The sequence below is a fragment of the Meles meles genome, chromosome 10, assembly GCF_922984935.1.
Source record: "Meles meles chromosome 10, mMelMel3.1 paternal haplotype, whole genome shotgun sequence".
NCBI lineage: Eukaryota > Metazoa > Chordata > Mammalia > Carnivora > Mustelidae > Meles > Meles meles.
Genome location: NC_060075.1, coordinates 46,547,686 through 46,564,486, shown reverse-complemented (window position 1 = coordinate 46,564,486; position 16,801 = coordinate 46,547,686). Strand labels below are relative to the sequence as shown.

Here is a 16,801-nt window from a genome sequence, read left to right as displayed (position 1 = left end):
CTTGTCTGTCCAGTTCCTCTGTGTCCCCTGACAATGGAGCCGCTCTCTGCTTCATTGCCATCCAGCCCTGTTGTTCATTCCAAAGGGAGGTTCTGTTAGAGGCCAGGAAGTAGCAAGAGTGCTGAACCTGCACCAGGAAACCTGGCCCCGCTCGTCAGTTTCACTTGTCTTACAGCACTGCCTCTAGTGTGTTTCCAGAAGAGTCCGAGTCTTGCGGGCTAGAACAGCCTCCTGGGCTCCTGCCTCCGACCGTGGGATGCTCCCTTCAGCACTGGCATGTTCTGTCGGGTTGAAGTATGTATATATCAAGTAAAGCAAAACCCTTCTTGTCGCTTGAGCTTGCTAAAGTTTTCATTTTTAAAGTGCACCTGAGTGTTTTTTATCAAGTGTTTTTGCTGCATCTATTGAGATTATCTTCCATTTGTCCCCTCTGCTGGTGTGAATTCCATTATCAGAGTCTCTAGAGTTAAAATATTCTTGCACCACTGCTCGGCCATGGTTGTCTTCACACTCATGGCCGACGCATTTGTTTGTTATTTTATTTCATATTTTTGTACTTGTATTGATAAGTTCAGCTGTTTGGATCAAGGTGCCACTAAGTCTCGTAACCACCGTCATCCTTACGTCAGCGAACATGGAGCAATTCTGTGCGGGCGCTATTCTTAGCACTTGTTGGACTGACCTGTGCAATGCTCACCACAAGCTTTTGAGGTAGGACTGTTAGGAACCCCATTTTATAGAGGTCGATATGGCCGAATTCTCCTGCTGCATCGTTCCTTTTGTTGTTCTGTGACAAGTAGGTTTACCACTGATAATGCTTTTTATTCCAAAGTCTATTTTAATCTGATGATACGATATTAACTACATTGACTTTTAAGTGGTTAGGCCACAAGAGATCTCTTTTCTCCCATGTGGTACAGTTCAACTTTTGTGTCACATGCCTTATGAAACTTTATATTGCAAATTAAGAAAAATCAGTTTGGGGCACCTGGGTGATTCAGTGGGTTAAAGCCTCTGCCTTCGGCTCAGGTCATGATCCCAGGGTCCTGGGATCGAGCCCCACATCGGGCTCTCAGCTCCGCGGGGAGCCTGCTTCCTCCTCTCTCTCTGCCTGCCTCTCTGCCTAGTTGTGATTTCTCTCTGTCAAAAAAATAAAATATTAAAAAAAAAAAAGAAAAATCAGTTTGGGTTTGGGTTTCTTGTCTTTTAACTGGCAAGTTGAATTTGTTTGCTTTTATTATAATTACTGATGCACTTGAATTCATCTGTATTCTGTACTTTTTTTTTTTTAAGATTTTATTTATTCTGTAGAGACACCATGAGAGAGGGAACACAAGCAGGGGGAGTGGGAGAGGGAGAAGCAGGCTTCCCGCTGAGCAGGGAGCCCGACATGGGGCTCTATCCCAGGACCGTGGGATCGTGACCTGAGCCAAAGGCAGACACTTAATGACTAAGCCATCCAGGTGCCCCTGTATTCTGTACTTTCATTTTTGCCATATGCTTTTTCTTTATTTCCTCTTACCTCTTCTTTTCCTTTTTTTTTTAAATTAACCATTGTCAAGTGAGTGATTCAGTGTCATTTAAGCACATTCACAGGGTTGCATAACCACCACTGTGTACTTCCAAAGCATTTCCTTCTCTTCGGAGTAAAATCTCTTCCTACCAAGCAGTTTCTCCCCATTCCTCCCATCCCCTCATCCCCAGAAACCCACAATCTGCGGTGTTTCACATAAAAGGAATCATACCGTACGTGACCTTTGTCTCTGGCTTCTTTCCCTCCATGTCATGGTTTTGTGGTTCATCACATCGTAGCACGTGTCAACGCTTCATTCCATTTTATGGTGGAATAATATCCCATTGCACGAATATACCGCGTTTTGTGTATCCTCTCATTCGCTGGTGGACATGTGAGTTGTTTTCACTTTTCGTCTCTCAGGAAGAGTGCTGCTATGAACTCGTGTCCCTGTGTTCACTTCTTTGGGGTACATACCCAGGAGTGGAATTGCAGGGTGGTGTGGTGATTCGATAGTCCACGTTTTTGAGGAACCGCCAAACTGTTTTCCACAGCGGCATTTTCTTGTGAATTGAGTGGGTGTTTATTTTTCCTTTTAGGGCTTTCTGATTTGGACATTATAGTTGATGTTTTGACTATTTTAGCAGTTACTCTTAAATTTTTTTTATCATAATTGACTTAAAGTTTCAGTTTAATCAGTCTCTCTGCCCCGTCAAAAAATACAAGGATTTTAGAAAGCTTCAGCTGCTCATTTCCCGTTCCCACATTTCCTGTGTATAATCACCATCTAGTATTATCCCTGTGATTTGAACTACCCCCTAATTAGTTGCTATTGTTATTTTTTCTGCCATCAGCTCTCATTTAGGTTTATCTACATGTTTACAGATTTCTTTTCTCGTCATTGCCTCAGTCCTGCTCTTTTCTCCTGGGTTCACTTTCCTTCTTGCTAAAGTAAGTCCGTGAGTGGTTTCTTCAGCGAAGGTCTGTGATGGTGATCTTTTTCAGTCTTTGTCTGAAAATGTCTTCATTTTGACCTTACCTTTACTAGTTTGAATATTAAAGATGTCTTTTGTTAAAGTAATTTTCGTTTATAGATACTCTGCCTTTCTGCTAAGATTTTTCTCCTTGTCATTAATGCTCTCTCATTAATGTGTCATTTCAAGATGACATGTCTAGGTGTGCATTGATTTCCACGTGTGCCGTTTGAAGCTTCCTAGGTTGCTGTGAGGGTTCATGTCTGTTGTTAGCCGTTATCATTTCTGTAATCTCCTTTCTTACACCCTCTTTATTTTTCCTTCTGGAACTCCTTTTCCATAGGCATTGGAATGAAAGATTTCCCCTCTACATCTCTTTTTTGCTCTTTCACATATTTTCTCACTTGGGGTTGAGTTGCATTCCAGGTCATGCCATCTGATAGCTCCTAGCAATTTATTAGCTCTTCATTGTATCCCATCTCCTGTTAAAGCTTACCCCAAGTCTCCCTCCTCCCCCCACAATGTTAAAGCAGAGCTAACCTATAGAAAAGTTGGAAGAACAGAAAAATGAACGCCTGTACCATCTTTACTTACGCTCAGCAGTTCTAGGATTTTGTCACACTTGTTTTTTCATTCTTGCTTCTCTTCTCCCCTCCCCACATACAGTATATATATTTGTAACACACACACATTTTTAAAAGATTTTATTTATTTATTTGAGAGAGAGAGAAAGAGATCGGGGGGGGTGGGGCGCAGAGGGAGAGGGACAAGCAGATGCCCCACTGAGCGGGGAGCCCGAGGTGGGGCTCGATCCTAGGACCCTGGGATCATGACCTGAGCCGAAAGCGGACACTTGGTCGACTGAGCCACCCAGGCACCCTCTGTCCATTGTTATAAAGGGAATTTTGCCTTTTGCCATTAATGAGAAATTGGTAACTTTTAGACTACATGAATATTCTGTTCCTCAAGAATGTTCCGGCCGCTGGTTTTAACATCTATTAATAATCTTTTCCTGTATTAGGAGTTTATAAAATGGTGATTATCTAATTTTTATCATTTTCTCATTCCTTTTACATTTTTGATTCAATCGATGGTGTTCTACCGAGAAGAACTTTCCATGACCCATTCCTGTCCGCCCCCCCCACCCCCAGCAGCAGGCTCATGGGGTTTAACATATGTTTCATATGTTAGAATCACCATCCTTCTATGTCCATGGGTTGTTTTTTTTTAAATTTCTATGACTGTATGTACTTTTCAAAACTGCCCATTCTTTTTTTTATAACATCTGTTTATTTTCTAATGATATCCATTCCTATTAAAAAAGTTTCCCTACTCTAATTACAGCCTCTCTTAGATTGCTGTCCTATTATCTCAAGTTCCTGGGAGTCCTTTTGGTTGTGTCACCTGGCTTTCACTTGTGGTGCATAATTTTTCTCATATGCTTACTTCCTCTTTGTTTTGAGCATATTTTCAGTGGCACTTAAAAAAATCTCTCTCTCTCTCTCCTGGGGAATCTTGTGTGACTTGCTTTGTCGAAGTGCCGCTCCGGATAAATTTATATTGCTTTAGTTTAGGTGTGCTGGGCTCTCCCTGTCTTGGGAAAATTTTGTATCATAGTCTGGATTCTTGTGCCGCACGAGAGGGGTCAGTTTGGACTCCATTCACACTGGGTTCTGAGTTGCCATCAAATAGAATATATAGTAAGTGGTCAATATCTTTATTCCTGTGGGACACCTTTCTTTTATACTCTGCAACTAATTCAGTCAAGTATCTAGTGCCAAACATAGAGGAAGGAGCATCTCCTTGTCTTTTCATGCTAAGAGCTAGTGAACCATTTGGAGTGTGGGGCTATGTAAGCAGGAAAGCATCTTCAAAACTAGTGTGGCCCAGGCACTCGGGCCCCGCAGAGCCCCTGTGCCTGGTCGTGTCCCACAGCGATGAGTGTGCCCAGGCTTCCCCCGAGGTACAGATGAGGCACCTGGGGCCCACAGATGGGGGCTGACTTGCCCAAGGGGTTGGGAGAAAAGGGACAAGAACTCAGGTCTCTGAATAGGCCTTCCCCCCGACTCCAGCCAAGATTCGGTTATCCGGGATTGAGTCCTGACCCCATGGAGCCCCAGATACCCAGAGTGCCCTGGCCCTGGCTTCTCCCTTGGAACCACAAAAGGGAGTATGGGTGGGAGCTGGTGACCTCAGACATGGCAGGCAAACTGGGTGTCTACGGCCCAGCTCCTGTGGATTTACTGGATGTCCACTATGACACATGTCTCTGCGTTATCTGCACCATCAAAAGTGTTTTGAATCCTTAATTTATCTTGTTGTCATTGTTTTCCATAATAGTTTTCACTCAAAGGCAAGAACATGCTTTTAAACTGACCTTTTAAACTTTGTAATGCTCATGCCACAAAGGGACACATGAAAGGAACAATAAGCACATTCCCTAAGTGTGAGCATAATTGAAGTCTCCTCTGGTGATGAGATCTATGGGAAACGGGCACAAAGCATCTGAGCTGGGCTTCTGCAGCTGATGGATGGCGCTCTGGGTGGAAGTCCCATGACCCGGGACAGGCCCCGCTGTACCCTATGTGGCAGGAACATCATCTCCACCCTCTCGCTGTGGCTCTTGGCCACCCACGTGCCCTGAAGCTTTGCCCTCAGGAGCCAAGAGAACCACTGGGAGGTTTGGATTTTGTCCTGTGGGCCACAGAAAGCCATGGAGGGTTCTGGGCAGGGGAAGGAAGCATTAAATAGAAGAAGGAATGTAATAGAGCCATTGGAACCAGCAGCCCGTGTTTGAGTTCTGGCTCTGGTCCTTCTAAGTTGTGGGACCTTGTGTGAGTCACCTAGCTTCTGTAAGGGTCACTCTGGTACTCAACATCTGTTTATGGAGCACTGGCCAGGTGCTGGGCACACAGGGTACAGAGGTGACCAAGAGAATTCTGTGGTCCTTTGTCCCTCCTTGTGATTTCTCTCACTGTATGTAGAATCCCATGGCTGATGTCACGAATTCCCACAAACTTAGTGGCTCAAAACAACATGAATGTATTCTCTCACTGTTCTGGACGATCGGGGTCTGAAGTCAGTTCCACTGGACTAAAGTCAAGGTGTCGACAGGGTTCATTCTCTCTGGGGCCCCAGGGGAGTATCTGAGCTTCTTGTGGTCACCCCACTCCTTTACTTGCGGTCTTTCCTCCACCTTCAGAGTGCATCCCTCCAACCTCTACTCCTGGCACCATACACCGCTCCTCTTCCGTGTCCAGTCTCGTGGGCTTCCCTTCACAAGAACACTTGTAATTACATTGCTCCCCCTTGGGTAATCCAGGATACCCACTTTCATCCTAAGATCCTTTCCTTGGTCCCGTCTACAGAGTCCTTCCTGCCATATACGGTACCATTCACAGGATACCTTTGGAGGCCATCATTCAGCCAACCGTACCACGTCAAACTGCAATTGATGTCTGTTCATTTTGCATGCCTGGGTCTCCCTTGGGCAGGGAGGTGGGCCTGCCAGGTTACCGCCACATGTTTGCTGGGTGAGTGGGGGAGGAAATGAATGAATGCATGTGCGGAGGTGAGAAGGAAGTGGCATACCACTAGGGCTATAGAGGATGAGTGCGAGTTTGCTGAAGGACATTCTACCCCAGTTGGAGGACTTAGGAAAAGGTGTAGAGGCTGAGGTTGGGGAGCTCAGCATGCAGGGAATGTGCATGCAGCGTGAGGGTGCAGAGAGAGTGGGGGCTGGGGCAGTAGGTGGCCAGCTCAGGGGAAGCCCATAGGGCACCCTAATGGGCCTGGATTTTCTTTTATTTTGCTTATTTATTTTTTATTTTGAAGTAATCTCTACACCCAACATGGGGCTTGAACTCACAACCCTGAGATCAAGAGTTACTTGCTGCACTGACTAAGCCAGCCAGGTGCCCCATCCTGGATTTTATTTTTCAAGGAAGCCGTATATATGGTGGTTGCCACCTTTGTCTCTGGGGTCATTGCCTGGCTTCACATTCCTGTGCCGCCACTCATTTACTATGTCCTGGGAGAAATCCTGGATCTCCGTGAGGCTTAGTGCAACAGCTCCTTCCTAAGGCTGCCCCAAGAAGCAGACGGCTTTTGTTGCCTACAAGGCACTCAGCACAGTGCCTGGAGCAGCCAAAGGAGTCAGCGAGTATTTGCTGTTATTACTGCTGTCGTTTTTATAAATACTATTGTTGGGGGTGGTGATGATGGCGAACCCTTGAAGAACTTCAGCCAGTTTGTGGCACAGTCAGGTTTGTTTTTTAGAAAGATGCCTTTGACACCCCTGTGAAGATGTGGGGGGCCAGCTTGGGGTGGGGCATCACACTGGGGGTCGGGAAACCAGTGAGGAGGCAATTCCAGTGGTCTGGGTGAGAGACCAAGAGGCAGAGAGCGGAGACAGGTGCAAGAGAGATGCTCTTTCCTTTGGGATGTTCCAGAGATGTCTTTGCTCCTGCTGTTCCCTGCGTGGATGTTTCAAAGCAGATGTTAGAGGCCGTTAGCACTGTGCTTCAATCCTCGCTGTTCAGAAATGGGGAGGCATCTGGCCTTAGTCTCCAGATGGAATAGTGACAGAAGGGGCAGATAGAGGTGGGACTCAGGTCCTCAGCCTTTAGAGGCAGAGCCAGTGGCGGTGGGAGGGGTACAGGGACAGAAACTTCTGGTGAAGGTACAGCTTCTCATTGCCGCGGCTGTGACCCAGCATCTGTACTGCCTCCTCCTTCACCTCCTTCTCATGCACCCTCCAGGCCTTAGATCCGCTTTCCAGCTTGTTCTTTTACCAGTCCCCAAGAGAACGCTTGTCTAACCCTGGTAGCGTAGAGACATAGGAATTTTGTGGTTTTGAGTTGAAGAACATGGGCTTGACCCCGGTGGGGGCAGATTAGGGCTGCCTGGGAGGGTGGGGGAAGGCACTCTGTGTTCCAGCACCCTGGGCCAGAGCAAGAAACTCGGAGTCCGAAGCAGTACGTGTGCCCAGATCTGGTACCGTGCGTCCTCCGTGGTCCTCCACTCACACCCCTTCATACATCTTCAGGAGGAAGCCAATTCAATAGAACGTAGCACGGCAAGATTACAATTGTTACTTCAATCATATCTTACCCTGCAATGATGTTGGAGGAAAATATATTTCAATGCCAAGTTCAAAAGGGCTGTCATTTTTTAACATAGTAAATGGGTTTTCAGAGAGTGATGTAATATTGTTATTCTTAATGCATTCTTAAAAAAAAAAGATTTTCCAGATTGATGCATGCTGGAGGGGAAAAAATATCTAAAGAGAGCTGAAATACAGGTGGGCCGTGTTGGGAAAGCTCCACATGTACATACCGAACTTACAAATCAGACTCCCAGAACAGGTTTTTGGTGCATTTTAGAGGTTTCTTAGACATGGCTGCTGATGGCTTTATAAGAAAGCTGGGAGAAGAGAAACAAATGAAAAAGAAAACAGAGACGTGCTGAAGAAAAAAGCTGCAGAGTGATGACAACACTTGATTTGCACATGCATGTGCCTGCGTGCGTGCGTGTGTGCATGTGTGCATTCTAGCTGTATCACAGTGACATCAGCAAGATACACTTGCATTTGGTTCTTGGCAAGCATCAGACTACGGGGTTTATCCACCTGCATTGGTTGGTGTGCATCTGTGTGTGTGTCTGTGAAAACACAGAATTGCAAAGCATCTTGCAGTTTGGCCCTTTGGTCCCATCCGGTGAAGGCACCCATGACGCAGAGAGGGAGAGTGACTGTGTGAGGCAGGCCTGAGTGGCAGGGTGGGGCAGGAGAGAACCATCCCCTGAACCCCCATCCAGTGCTCCCCGCATTCTTCTCTGCTGCTTGTATCTTGGTGTCGTTTTCCTCTAGTACATTGACATTTTCTTTTGTTCTAGGAAAAATCAGTTGCCAGCGTCCAACAAGGCTGATGGCGAACTGAGTGTCCTCCAACTGGGTAGGTGTCACCGCTGTCTCTCTGTTCTGCCTGGCAGGGTCCTCGGGGCTCTGTTTGCTCCATCTGGAAGGTGGTGGTGGTCTGGGGGCTCCTTTCCTCCCACCTGACCTTAGGAAGGAGAGGCTGGCCCAGGGAGTAGTGAAGGCTTCCCTCTTTGTGGTTGCTCTCTTCTTCTGCCTTCCGTCTTTCTCTCTTTGAGAAATCTTATAAGAAGTCTGGGCATTTCTGGACCCACACGTGGGGGGCGAGTTGGGGGAGTGCAGAGAAGCCTCTTGTGCATTTGGAGACTCTTAGGGCTATTCAGAACCTACAAAGGTCTCCAGAAGACAGCTCTGCCTGGGGGAGACCATCCTTTAAAAAAACTCAATCAACGTATCATGGAGGCGCAAGATAGCACAAAGTGTGTAAGTGTATGCCGTAAGTGTGTAAGTGTACACCGTAAGTGCTCAGCTCCATGCAGTTTCACATGCGTGTACATCCATGTCAATGCTCTCCCTCGTCAAGACAGAGAACATGTCCGTCTGGAACTCTTTAGTTTTGAAGCCGTCTTTTATCTCCCCCTCTGTGATTCTCTCGGCCCCGAAGATGGATGTGTTTGCGGGGCTTGGCAAAGCAGGCATAGAACAGATGACAGTGACCTAGTGGCCAGACTTGAAAGGATGAGGCCTGAGTACCGTTGACATTTGCTCTTCTTCCGGAAGCCAGCAATCTACTTGCCAGGCCGTTCACATACTTTTCCTCTCCTTTCAAGCACCCCATTTAAATGGAAGGAAAAAAATTCCACGTGATCTTTAGAAGTTACTCATGTGAGAAGTGCGGCCCAACAGTTTGCTTTGATGGAGTTGAAAGGCTGGGGCCTCTGTCTGAATGAGGGAGGGGTTGGTTTGTTCTGCGCAGCTCACTTCAGAGGGAACAGTTCCATAGAGCTGGAATGGTGGCCGGTCGGGATGGCCCGGCCGGCACAGGAAGGGACAGTCCCACACACAGCGACACAGAGGTCCAGAGCCAGCACACGCCGGCCTCTGAAACCTTTCTGTAAAGCACTGCACTTTGAGATGTTCCAGTGAGAGCCACTCCTGTCTGGACAGAAAACGAAGCACTTCCTGGCCTTCAGAACCCAGAGGACTTCTATTGGAAGGAAGGCTTTTAGCAATTCTCTCAGAACCCAGTTGTTTGAAGTGTGTGTTTTCCAGAGGGAGGCAGCCGCTCTTAGCTAGTGACTCAGCTGATGATTTAGAAAAGGGGAAGGAAATAAAAGGTAGAAGATCACAGAAACCAGTCATCAAGAGAAAGAGAAGGAGAAGCTTTGGGGTAAGGCAGAGACAGGGAATAAAATTTGGTTAGAGGACCAGCATTTTCTTCCCTACCCCAATTCATTTTCCTTTGGTTCAGCTCAGCAAACTTTCATTAGCAATTATTTGCCAGGGCATAGATGAGGCTGTTGAAAGTATATCAAGGTGGGGGCGCCTGGGTGGCTCAGCGGGTTAAAGCCTCTGCCTTCAGCTCAGGTCATGATCCCAGGGTCCTGGGATCGAGCCCCGCATCGGGCTCTCTGCTTGGCTGGGAGCCTGCTTCCTCCTCTCTCTCTCTCTGCCTGCCTCTCTGCCTACTTGTAATCTCTATCTGTCAAATAAATAAATCTTTAAAAAAAAAAAAAAAAAAAAGAAAGTATATCAAGGTGAATTAAAAGTGGCCTTGCTTTTTTGAAGGGCTGGGCTGCGTGGGACAGAGGAAGAGAGGTGTCCGCTGATAGAACACATACATTTAGAGGATGGTTCTCAGTGCATCGCTGCTTCAAGAGATGTATAAGCTGAGTTCTATGGTGGGTTCCAGAAGTTTCCATAGTGAGGAGTTATTTAGACTGGGCTCTGAAGGTTGAGGAGGTCTTGCCAGGTAGAGATGGGCAACAAGCCTTGTGGGGGCAAGGCATGGAGTGTAAGAAAGAGTGAATTGCTTGAGGCAACTAGCCCATAGGGGACGGTGTGGGGTTAGGGGGAACCGAGGCTGGGAACAAGGGTGTGGCAGGGCCAGGATGACCTTGAGTGCTGCGCTAACGAGCTTGACTGTAAATCATTAGCCAGTAAAGAGCCCTTGAAGATTCTGTGCTGGTGAGTAATGTGTGCAGTTCTGTGGGTTTAGGGCTCCCTCTAGGTATGTGTGGAGGACAGATTGTAGAGGTAAGAGCCTGGATGTTGGAAGACCAGTAAGGGGGCTCTTGGAATAATCTAGAAGAGATATGATTGGTTCCCTGTTCTGTCTGGCAAAATCCTCTGGGTGTTTCAAGACCCTGCTCCAACAGTTAGCTCTGATGGAAAGCATCTCTGACCCTCTAAGGCAGAACTATTTGCCTCTTCTCCTCTGCTCTTAAAACCCCCACACAATCTCTGTTTTAGTACTCGTGTTGTATTATTTGCTTGGGGTTCTGTGTCTCCCTCTAGGCAGTGAGCTCCTTGAAGGCAAGGGTGGTGTTTTACACATCTTTGGACTTCCACTTTCCCACTGTCCCACACAACCCTGGGCCCATCATGGATGCCCAATGAAGTGCTCAGTGAACAGACAGAAAAAGAATGACATATTCCTGGAATAGTGGTGGGAGTGAGGGTGGACGAGGTGTGAGACATCCTAGGGGTAGAGTGATCTGGAGGCTGGATCCCCATGGTCTGTGAGACAGGTCAGATGTCTCAGCCTGGGTCCCTGGAGGAGGGGAGATGCTGAGAATATGTAATTGGAACTGAAGTCTGGAGGGGTGCTCTGCTGAGATTCCTGAGTCTGGGGTGTTGGGGGCACTTCCAGGGAAGATATCTGCAGTCAGTGGGAAGGACATGTACGGACCTCTATTATGTATTACTGTATGTTTTCCTCCAAAGGGTGAATAAAATGGTATGGGAGACAAACTCCCTTGCTTTTTTTCAACCAGATACTTATACCAGGGCCTTAAAAATAGCATCCTCAAACCACCGGCATTTGCAGATGGTTTTGTCTGCTTGGCCAACATGTCATTCTAGAGTGCTTTGTTTTTCCTTCACATGGCGGTCCCACCACATCTGGGCCCAAGGCCTGCTATGTGGTCCTGAACCAGATCCCTGCACAGGGGCCAACTTCCTCCTGGCAGCAGTCAAGGATGGCTGTTTCCTCTTGGGGGGCTCCATCCGGTTTGCTTCCCCTGGGCCCCCAGCTTTCATTCTTAGATTGACTTCATAGAGCCCCAAGCAGAGCACGTTTTGGCCCCGGTTCCCTCCCCGACAAGCTCAGACTAAACAGAAGCCTCCAAATAGGCTTAAATACTGCCCCTTGGGTTCCTCCAGGAAACAGTCTGGACTGGGGCATTGCAGGGAGCCCTTGAGGCCTGGTAGAGTCACTCTGGTTACTCTTCCCTTCTGTTCTGGGCCTCATCTGCCCCCAGGGTTGAATAAATCACACATCTCTGTTCCTCCAGGGAATATTCTCAGTATTGATCTTTGCAAAGCCTGCCCATTGGCCTCCTTCTCTTTACCTCCCTTCTTGCTCCCTTTCCTTCTCCACCTTCTTCCTTCTCTTTCTCCTCCTCCTCCCTCCTCTTGCCTCTCTTTCATTTCCCTTTAGCCCCACCCTCACATTCCCAAGACCTTCCTCTCCTCCAGCCACCATTCCCGAACCTTTAGTCAATATGTTTGCTTGTGCGTGTTCTTGCAAAATGTGTCGTGGGTTTTGTGTGTATGTATTTGCCATGGTTGTCGATCTTATTGCCTTCTGTTATCTCATTTGCATTCTTGCTTTCTCTGCCCAGCACCATGTTTTTAAGACCCATGCACATTGCTGAGGGAAAGTCTATCGGGTTGTTTCTTCAGGGTACTTTTATAAGGTCATGGTCACAGGGTGTCTTTTTCAGAGGTCCTAACTCAGATTTCTCATTTAAATTCAGATTCTCATTTCAATTCCAGACTTACTTTTAAATTTTTTTCAGCCTAAAGGTGGAATGGTTTTCTTTTCAGTGGACTGGGACTCTGGGAGTTGGCCTCATCCTGTGCCTGGTCCTCCCCCAGGGGAAAAAAGGAGACTGTAGAATGGGATATAAGGAATATGTCCTGGGGATGTTGGCCTTTGGATAGCATCTCCAGAAGGTGTGGGGCAGGGACAATAACATGTCCCAGATGTACAGAATTATGGGAGGTAATGTTGATTTCTATGCAGTATAGCGTACTTTTTAAATAATCGTTTAATCTTGGGAAAATGAGGAAAAAACAGATTCAACAGGCTCTCTGGAGACTGGTCTGCTCAGCTTTGCCAGAGTAATTACCTCGGATTGTTTTCACTTGGGTCCTTCCTGAGTGTTCTGATAAATGCTGCGGCCGTGGGTATGCTGGGGGGAGGGAGGCTTAGCCAGCTGGGAAGGCACAGGCTGGGGCTGCCAGCACCATGCTGTGACCCTCTCGGGGCCTCCATTGCTCCAGCTATAGAAAGACTCTATGTAGCATTTGACTCAGTGTCCCTTCTGGCTGGAGGTCGAGGGAGGTCTGGCTGGCAGGATGGCAGAATGATTAGGCGTTGGCCTGGGTTTTATCCTGTCTCTGCCACTTTTCCATCTGCGGGATGTCGGGCCGGTCCTTTTACTTCTCTAAACTCAGTTCTCATCTGTAAATGAGGCTGTTATAGGACTTAGATGCTAAAGTACGAGTGGTTGGTAAGTGAAAGCCAAAACAGTGATAATCTGTTACTATTGTTTTATCAGGAATGGTAGCATTTTCTTTCCTAATCCCACCCTCTTCATGTTTGCCTGGGGTATAGGTTTGTGCGGAATGCCCACATTTTGTAAGAAAGGTGTCTGACTGAGGCTCTCCTGGGCCTGATTCCATGGCTTCAGCCCTAGGCTCTTGTTTCACTGCATGTCCACAGGCAGAACTTTCTAGTGGACCAGTAGCCAGACCACACCCACCAGCATCCTTGTGCTGCGGACCAGCACCAGGCTGTGACAAGGAGCAAGTGCCCTCACTCTGCCTTTTTTCCCTCTGGTGAAAACCTGGGAGCCCCAAAGGGGAGAGGCAGGTGGAAGATAGGGAAGCCCTCCTTTCATTCAAACGCATCCATGTCCTTGGTGTTAAATGATTCTTTTTTTTTTTTTTTTCTTTTAAGATTTTATTTATTTAGAGAGCTGGGGGAGGGGCGGGGGGGAGACAAGCAGACTCCTGCTGAGTGTGGGGCCTGATGTGGGGCTTGAGCCCATAACCTCAAAATCATGACCTGAGCTGAAACCAAGAGTCAGACACTTAGCCTACTGAGCTGCCCAGGTGCCCCAAATGATTTCTTATTCTGTTCTCCGTGGGTCATAACAAGGGATTCACATGCCCTGGTGTTCTTTCAGAGGATGTGGAGGATGAATTGATAAAGGAAGAAGTCATCCTGTCTCCAGTCCCATCGATGCTCAAGCTGCAAATAGTGTCAAAGCCGATCGACCTCTCAGTGGCCAAGGTAGGTGTCCCCTTAAAACTGTGCACTGATACATCTTGATTTGAATTGGTGTGAATTGGGGCAGTGTGAATTGATGCTGTCTTGGTGTGAATTGGTATGGGTGAGATGGCTTCGATCCTTCTGGCCTCATCCATCTTGTGTCTTGGTCATGGTTAAAGTGGAAATTCGGGTGTGACAGAGAAGAGCCTGAACTGAGAGTCAGGGGCCTCCTGGTCTTCTCCCAGAAGGGGTGAGGGTACTGTCTCCTCCCATTCAGACATTGCAGGGTCTTGTTCTTCTTTGGGCTCAGAGCTGCTTCCGTACACATGCAACGGGTGCCTCCAGAGCTGTGATGGCAGCAGAGAACCATCCTCATTAGACCGGCTCTTTAGCACTCATCTCCCAAGCTGGGCTCAGGCTGGACTGCAGTGAGGGAGGACAGGTGGGTGTTAATAATTCCTCAGCACTGTTGGGTTCACACCAGTGGCCTCCTGGAGGGACTTGAGGTCATAGGACTTAGGGAGCAGGTTCCTGGCCTTGTCAACCTCCTCTGCAGGGATGCCCTGGATTCCTCACCATATCAGCTGCCAGATGGCCTCACCCCTCCCCTTGGCCAGCAGTTGCTGGGGGATGGAAGGCCACTCCCACTGTCTTCTACTGGCTCTTGAGCCAGGATGCAGGAAGAAAAGCTAAAATGCTCAGGGACACTGTTGACCCTCTTTTCTTCCCACCTATAAATATTTACTCAGCAGAGAGATTAAAAAAGTCAAAGATTTTTCTAAAAGTTTTATCCCTTCCCCTTCCTCCCTTCCCATTTTTTCCTTCTTTTCAAACCATGGAGGGTAGGGGGGCTGGAGGGGGGTCAGACACTTTTACGTGGCCTCAAGCCTGGGAATAAGTGCTCAGGCTCTCTATATCCACAGGGCTGTGATTTTTTGCAGTGAACACGCCTATTTTGGGAAGGGCCCTTTGAGACCCCTAAATTTAGACCACCCAGCAGCAGCAGCATCTCCAAAAGCAGCTGAAAAAATTGAGGCCCATCCAGAGAAAAGGAGGGCCCAGGGCACACGGCCTCCACAGCACCCAGGCTTCTAGGCTTGCCACTCTGTGACCTGGTGACCCCACTGTGCCTAGCTGGCAGCTGTTCTATATTAAGAGAACAGACACGGGTTTTGGCCAGAAAACTCCAGTCCCTATGGTTTCTAGACTCTTGAAAAACTCAGTTCAAATACATGGATTGTTGTGGATGTAAGAAGGGAAACAAAGCCCTGACAGACAATTTCATCCAGCCTTCTCTCCTGTGTGCTGCCAACCCACGTTTGATGACGTGTAGACAAATGCATCTGTCACCAAGACTTTCTTGGACTAAATGAAAAATAAAAAAAGAACTGATTCTGAAAGGAAGTAATCTGAATCTGTAGGAAAGATCTGACCTGGAGATGTGGCAACAGAGCCCATGTGTTGGCCTTCTGAGACCTTGGATGTAAAGTTATGGTGGGAGAGAGGAGGTAGCTGGCATAATGAGGGGGGGCATCCAAGGGGAGGCTCTGCCTTCCCGGGCTGGTCAGGGGGAGTGGTTGGTACTTTCTCGGGCTCTGGAGGGTGCAGCTTGGGCTTATGAGATATGAACAGTGAGATGAGTATCTTCCAGAAGCTTAGAGAAGACAGAGCTGTGAAGAAATGGAGGGCTGTCTCGAGAGGCAATGGGAACCCCCTTCACTGGGTAGTTGGGGTTTAAGCTGAGTTCACGGGAGACCACTTGTGGGTGATGGCATAGAGGAGATTCTTACATGTAGTAAGGGATGGTACTAGAGCAGGGACTGGCAAACTTTCTATAAAGGGACACATCGTCCATTTTTGGCTCTCTGTTGCCACTGCTCAGCTCTGCCATTGCCAACACAGGGAAAATATAAGCCAGTGGGTATTGTTATGTTTCAATATGTTTCAATAAAACTTTATTTACAAAATACGTTGGGGGCCAAATTTGGCCCATAGGTTATAGGTTGCTAAGCCTGCCTCACGGCACCAGTTTTCCAACGTAGTTGCACATTGGTATTGCCTGGAGAGCTTTTAAAATTACAGCCCCTGGGGTCTGTCACTGAGGGGTTCTAATCTAGCTGGGCTGGCACGTGGCCTGAACCTCAGGATTATTACACCCTTACAGGTGATTGTAGTGCATAGTCGAGGACCTCCAAGGTCCCTTCTGAAACTACAGTTTTAGGTTTCAGGTTTTCTCTAAGGAGCCTGCAAAGCCTTGGTTGGGCCTGTGGGTCACCACAGGCTGGTTTGGTTTATGGATGTTTCAGAGGTAAGACCCTCAGGATCACGTTTTTCTCTTTGCAAATACTAGAAGAATGAGTGTGCAAAAATGAAAAGAAAAATCGATGAGCCTGGTGGAAAATGGGCTGCTCAGCTAGAACACAGGAGCGGCTCCCGAGGGAGTCCAGACACTGGGCGGCACATTACTGTTTGCCTTTAAGACATCTAATGAAACTCTCTCTTCTTTTGACAGGACATAAAGGCCCTTCTGTTCGGCTCCAGCTTTTGCTGTTTCAACGAGGAATGGAAACTTCAGAGTTTTTCCTTTAGTGACAAAGCCTCATTAAGATACGGCATCGTGCAGAACAAGGCAGGTCGCTTCTAGGTTCCCTAAGGATGTCGCTGCAGGGGGCCTGCCGCAGGGAGGGCCAGGTGTCCTGCAGTTCGCTGAGCTAGCCCGTGTCGACCAGCCCCCTGTTTGCCGCGTGCTCACCCAGGCCTGGAGCTGGCAGAGCAAGACTGGGGAATGTGACCCGTCGCCTACCAAGGCTTCTCCTCAGTGTCCAGAATCCTCTCTCAGAGGGGCAAAAGGAGGCCCTGTGTTCAGTTGGGGACCTCAGAAGGGATCCTCAGGCAGAGTCCTGGGAAGTGGTTTTGCAGGTAGGACTGGAGAGAGG

General features: G+C 47.9%; 1 protein-coding gene across 2 annotated transcripts in view; it reads left to right on the top strand.

Moving 5' to 3' along the window:
- The window catches only part of MINDY4 (MINDY lysine 48 deubiquitinase 4), a 101,740-nt gene that overhangs the window by 36,982 nt on the left and 47,957 nt on the right, over positions 1-16,801 (top strand). For both annotated transcript variants that reach the window (XM_046019945.1, XM_046019946.1), the window contains exons 6-8: positions 8,383-8,441; positions 13,780-13,886; positions 16,378-16,494. In XM_046019945.1, the coding sequence (XP_045875901.1) occupies positions 8,383-8,441; positions 13,780-13,886; positions 16,378-16,494 (283 nt within the window). The remainder of the gene's footprint in view (positions 1-8,382; positions 8,442-13,779; positions 13,887-16,377; positions 16,495-16,801) is intronic.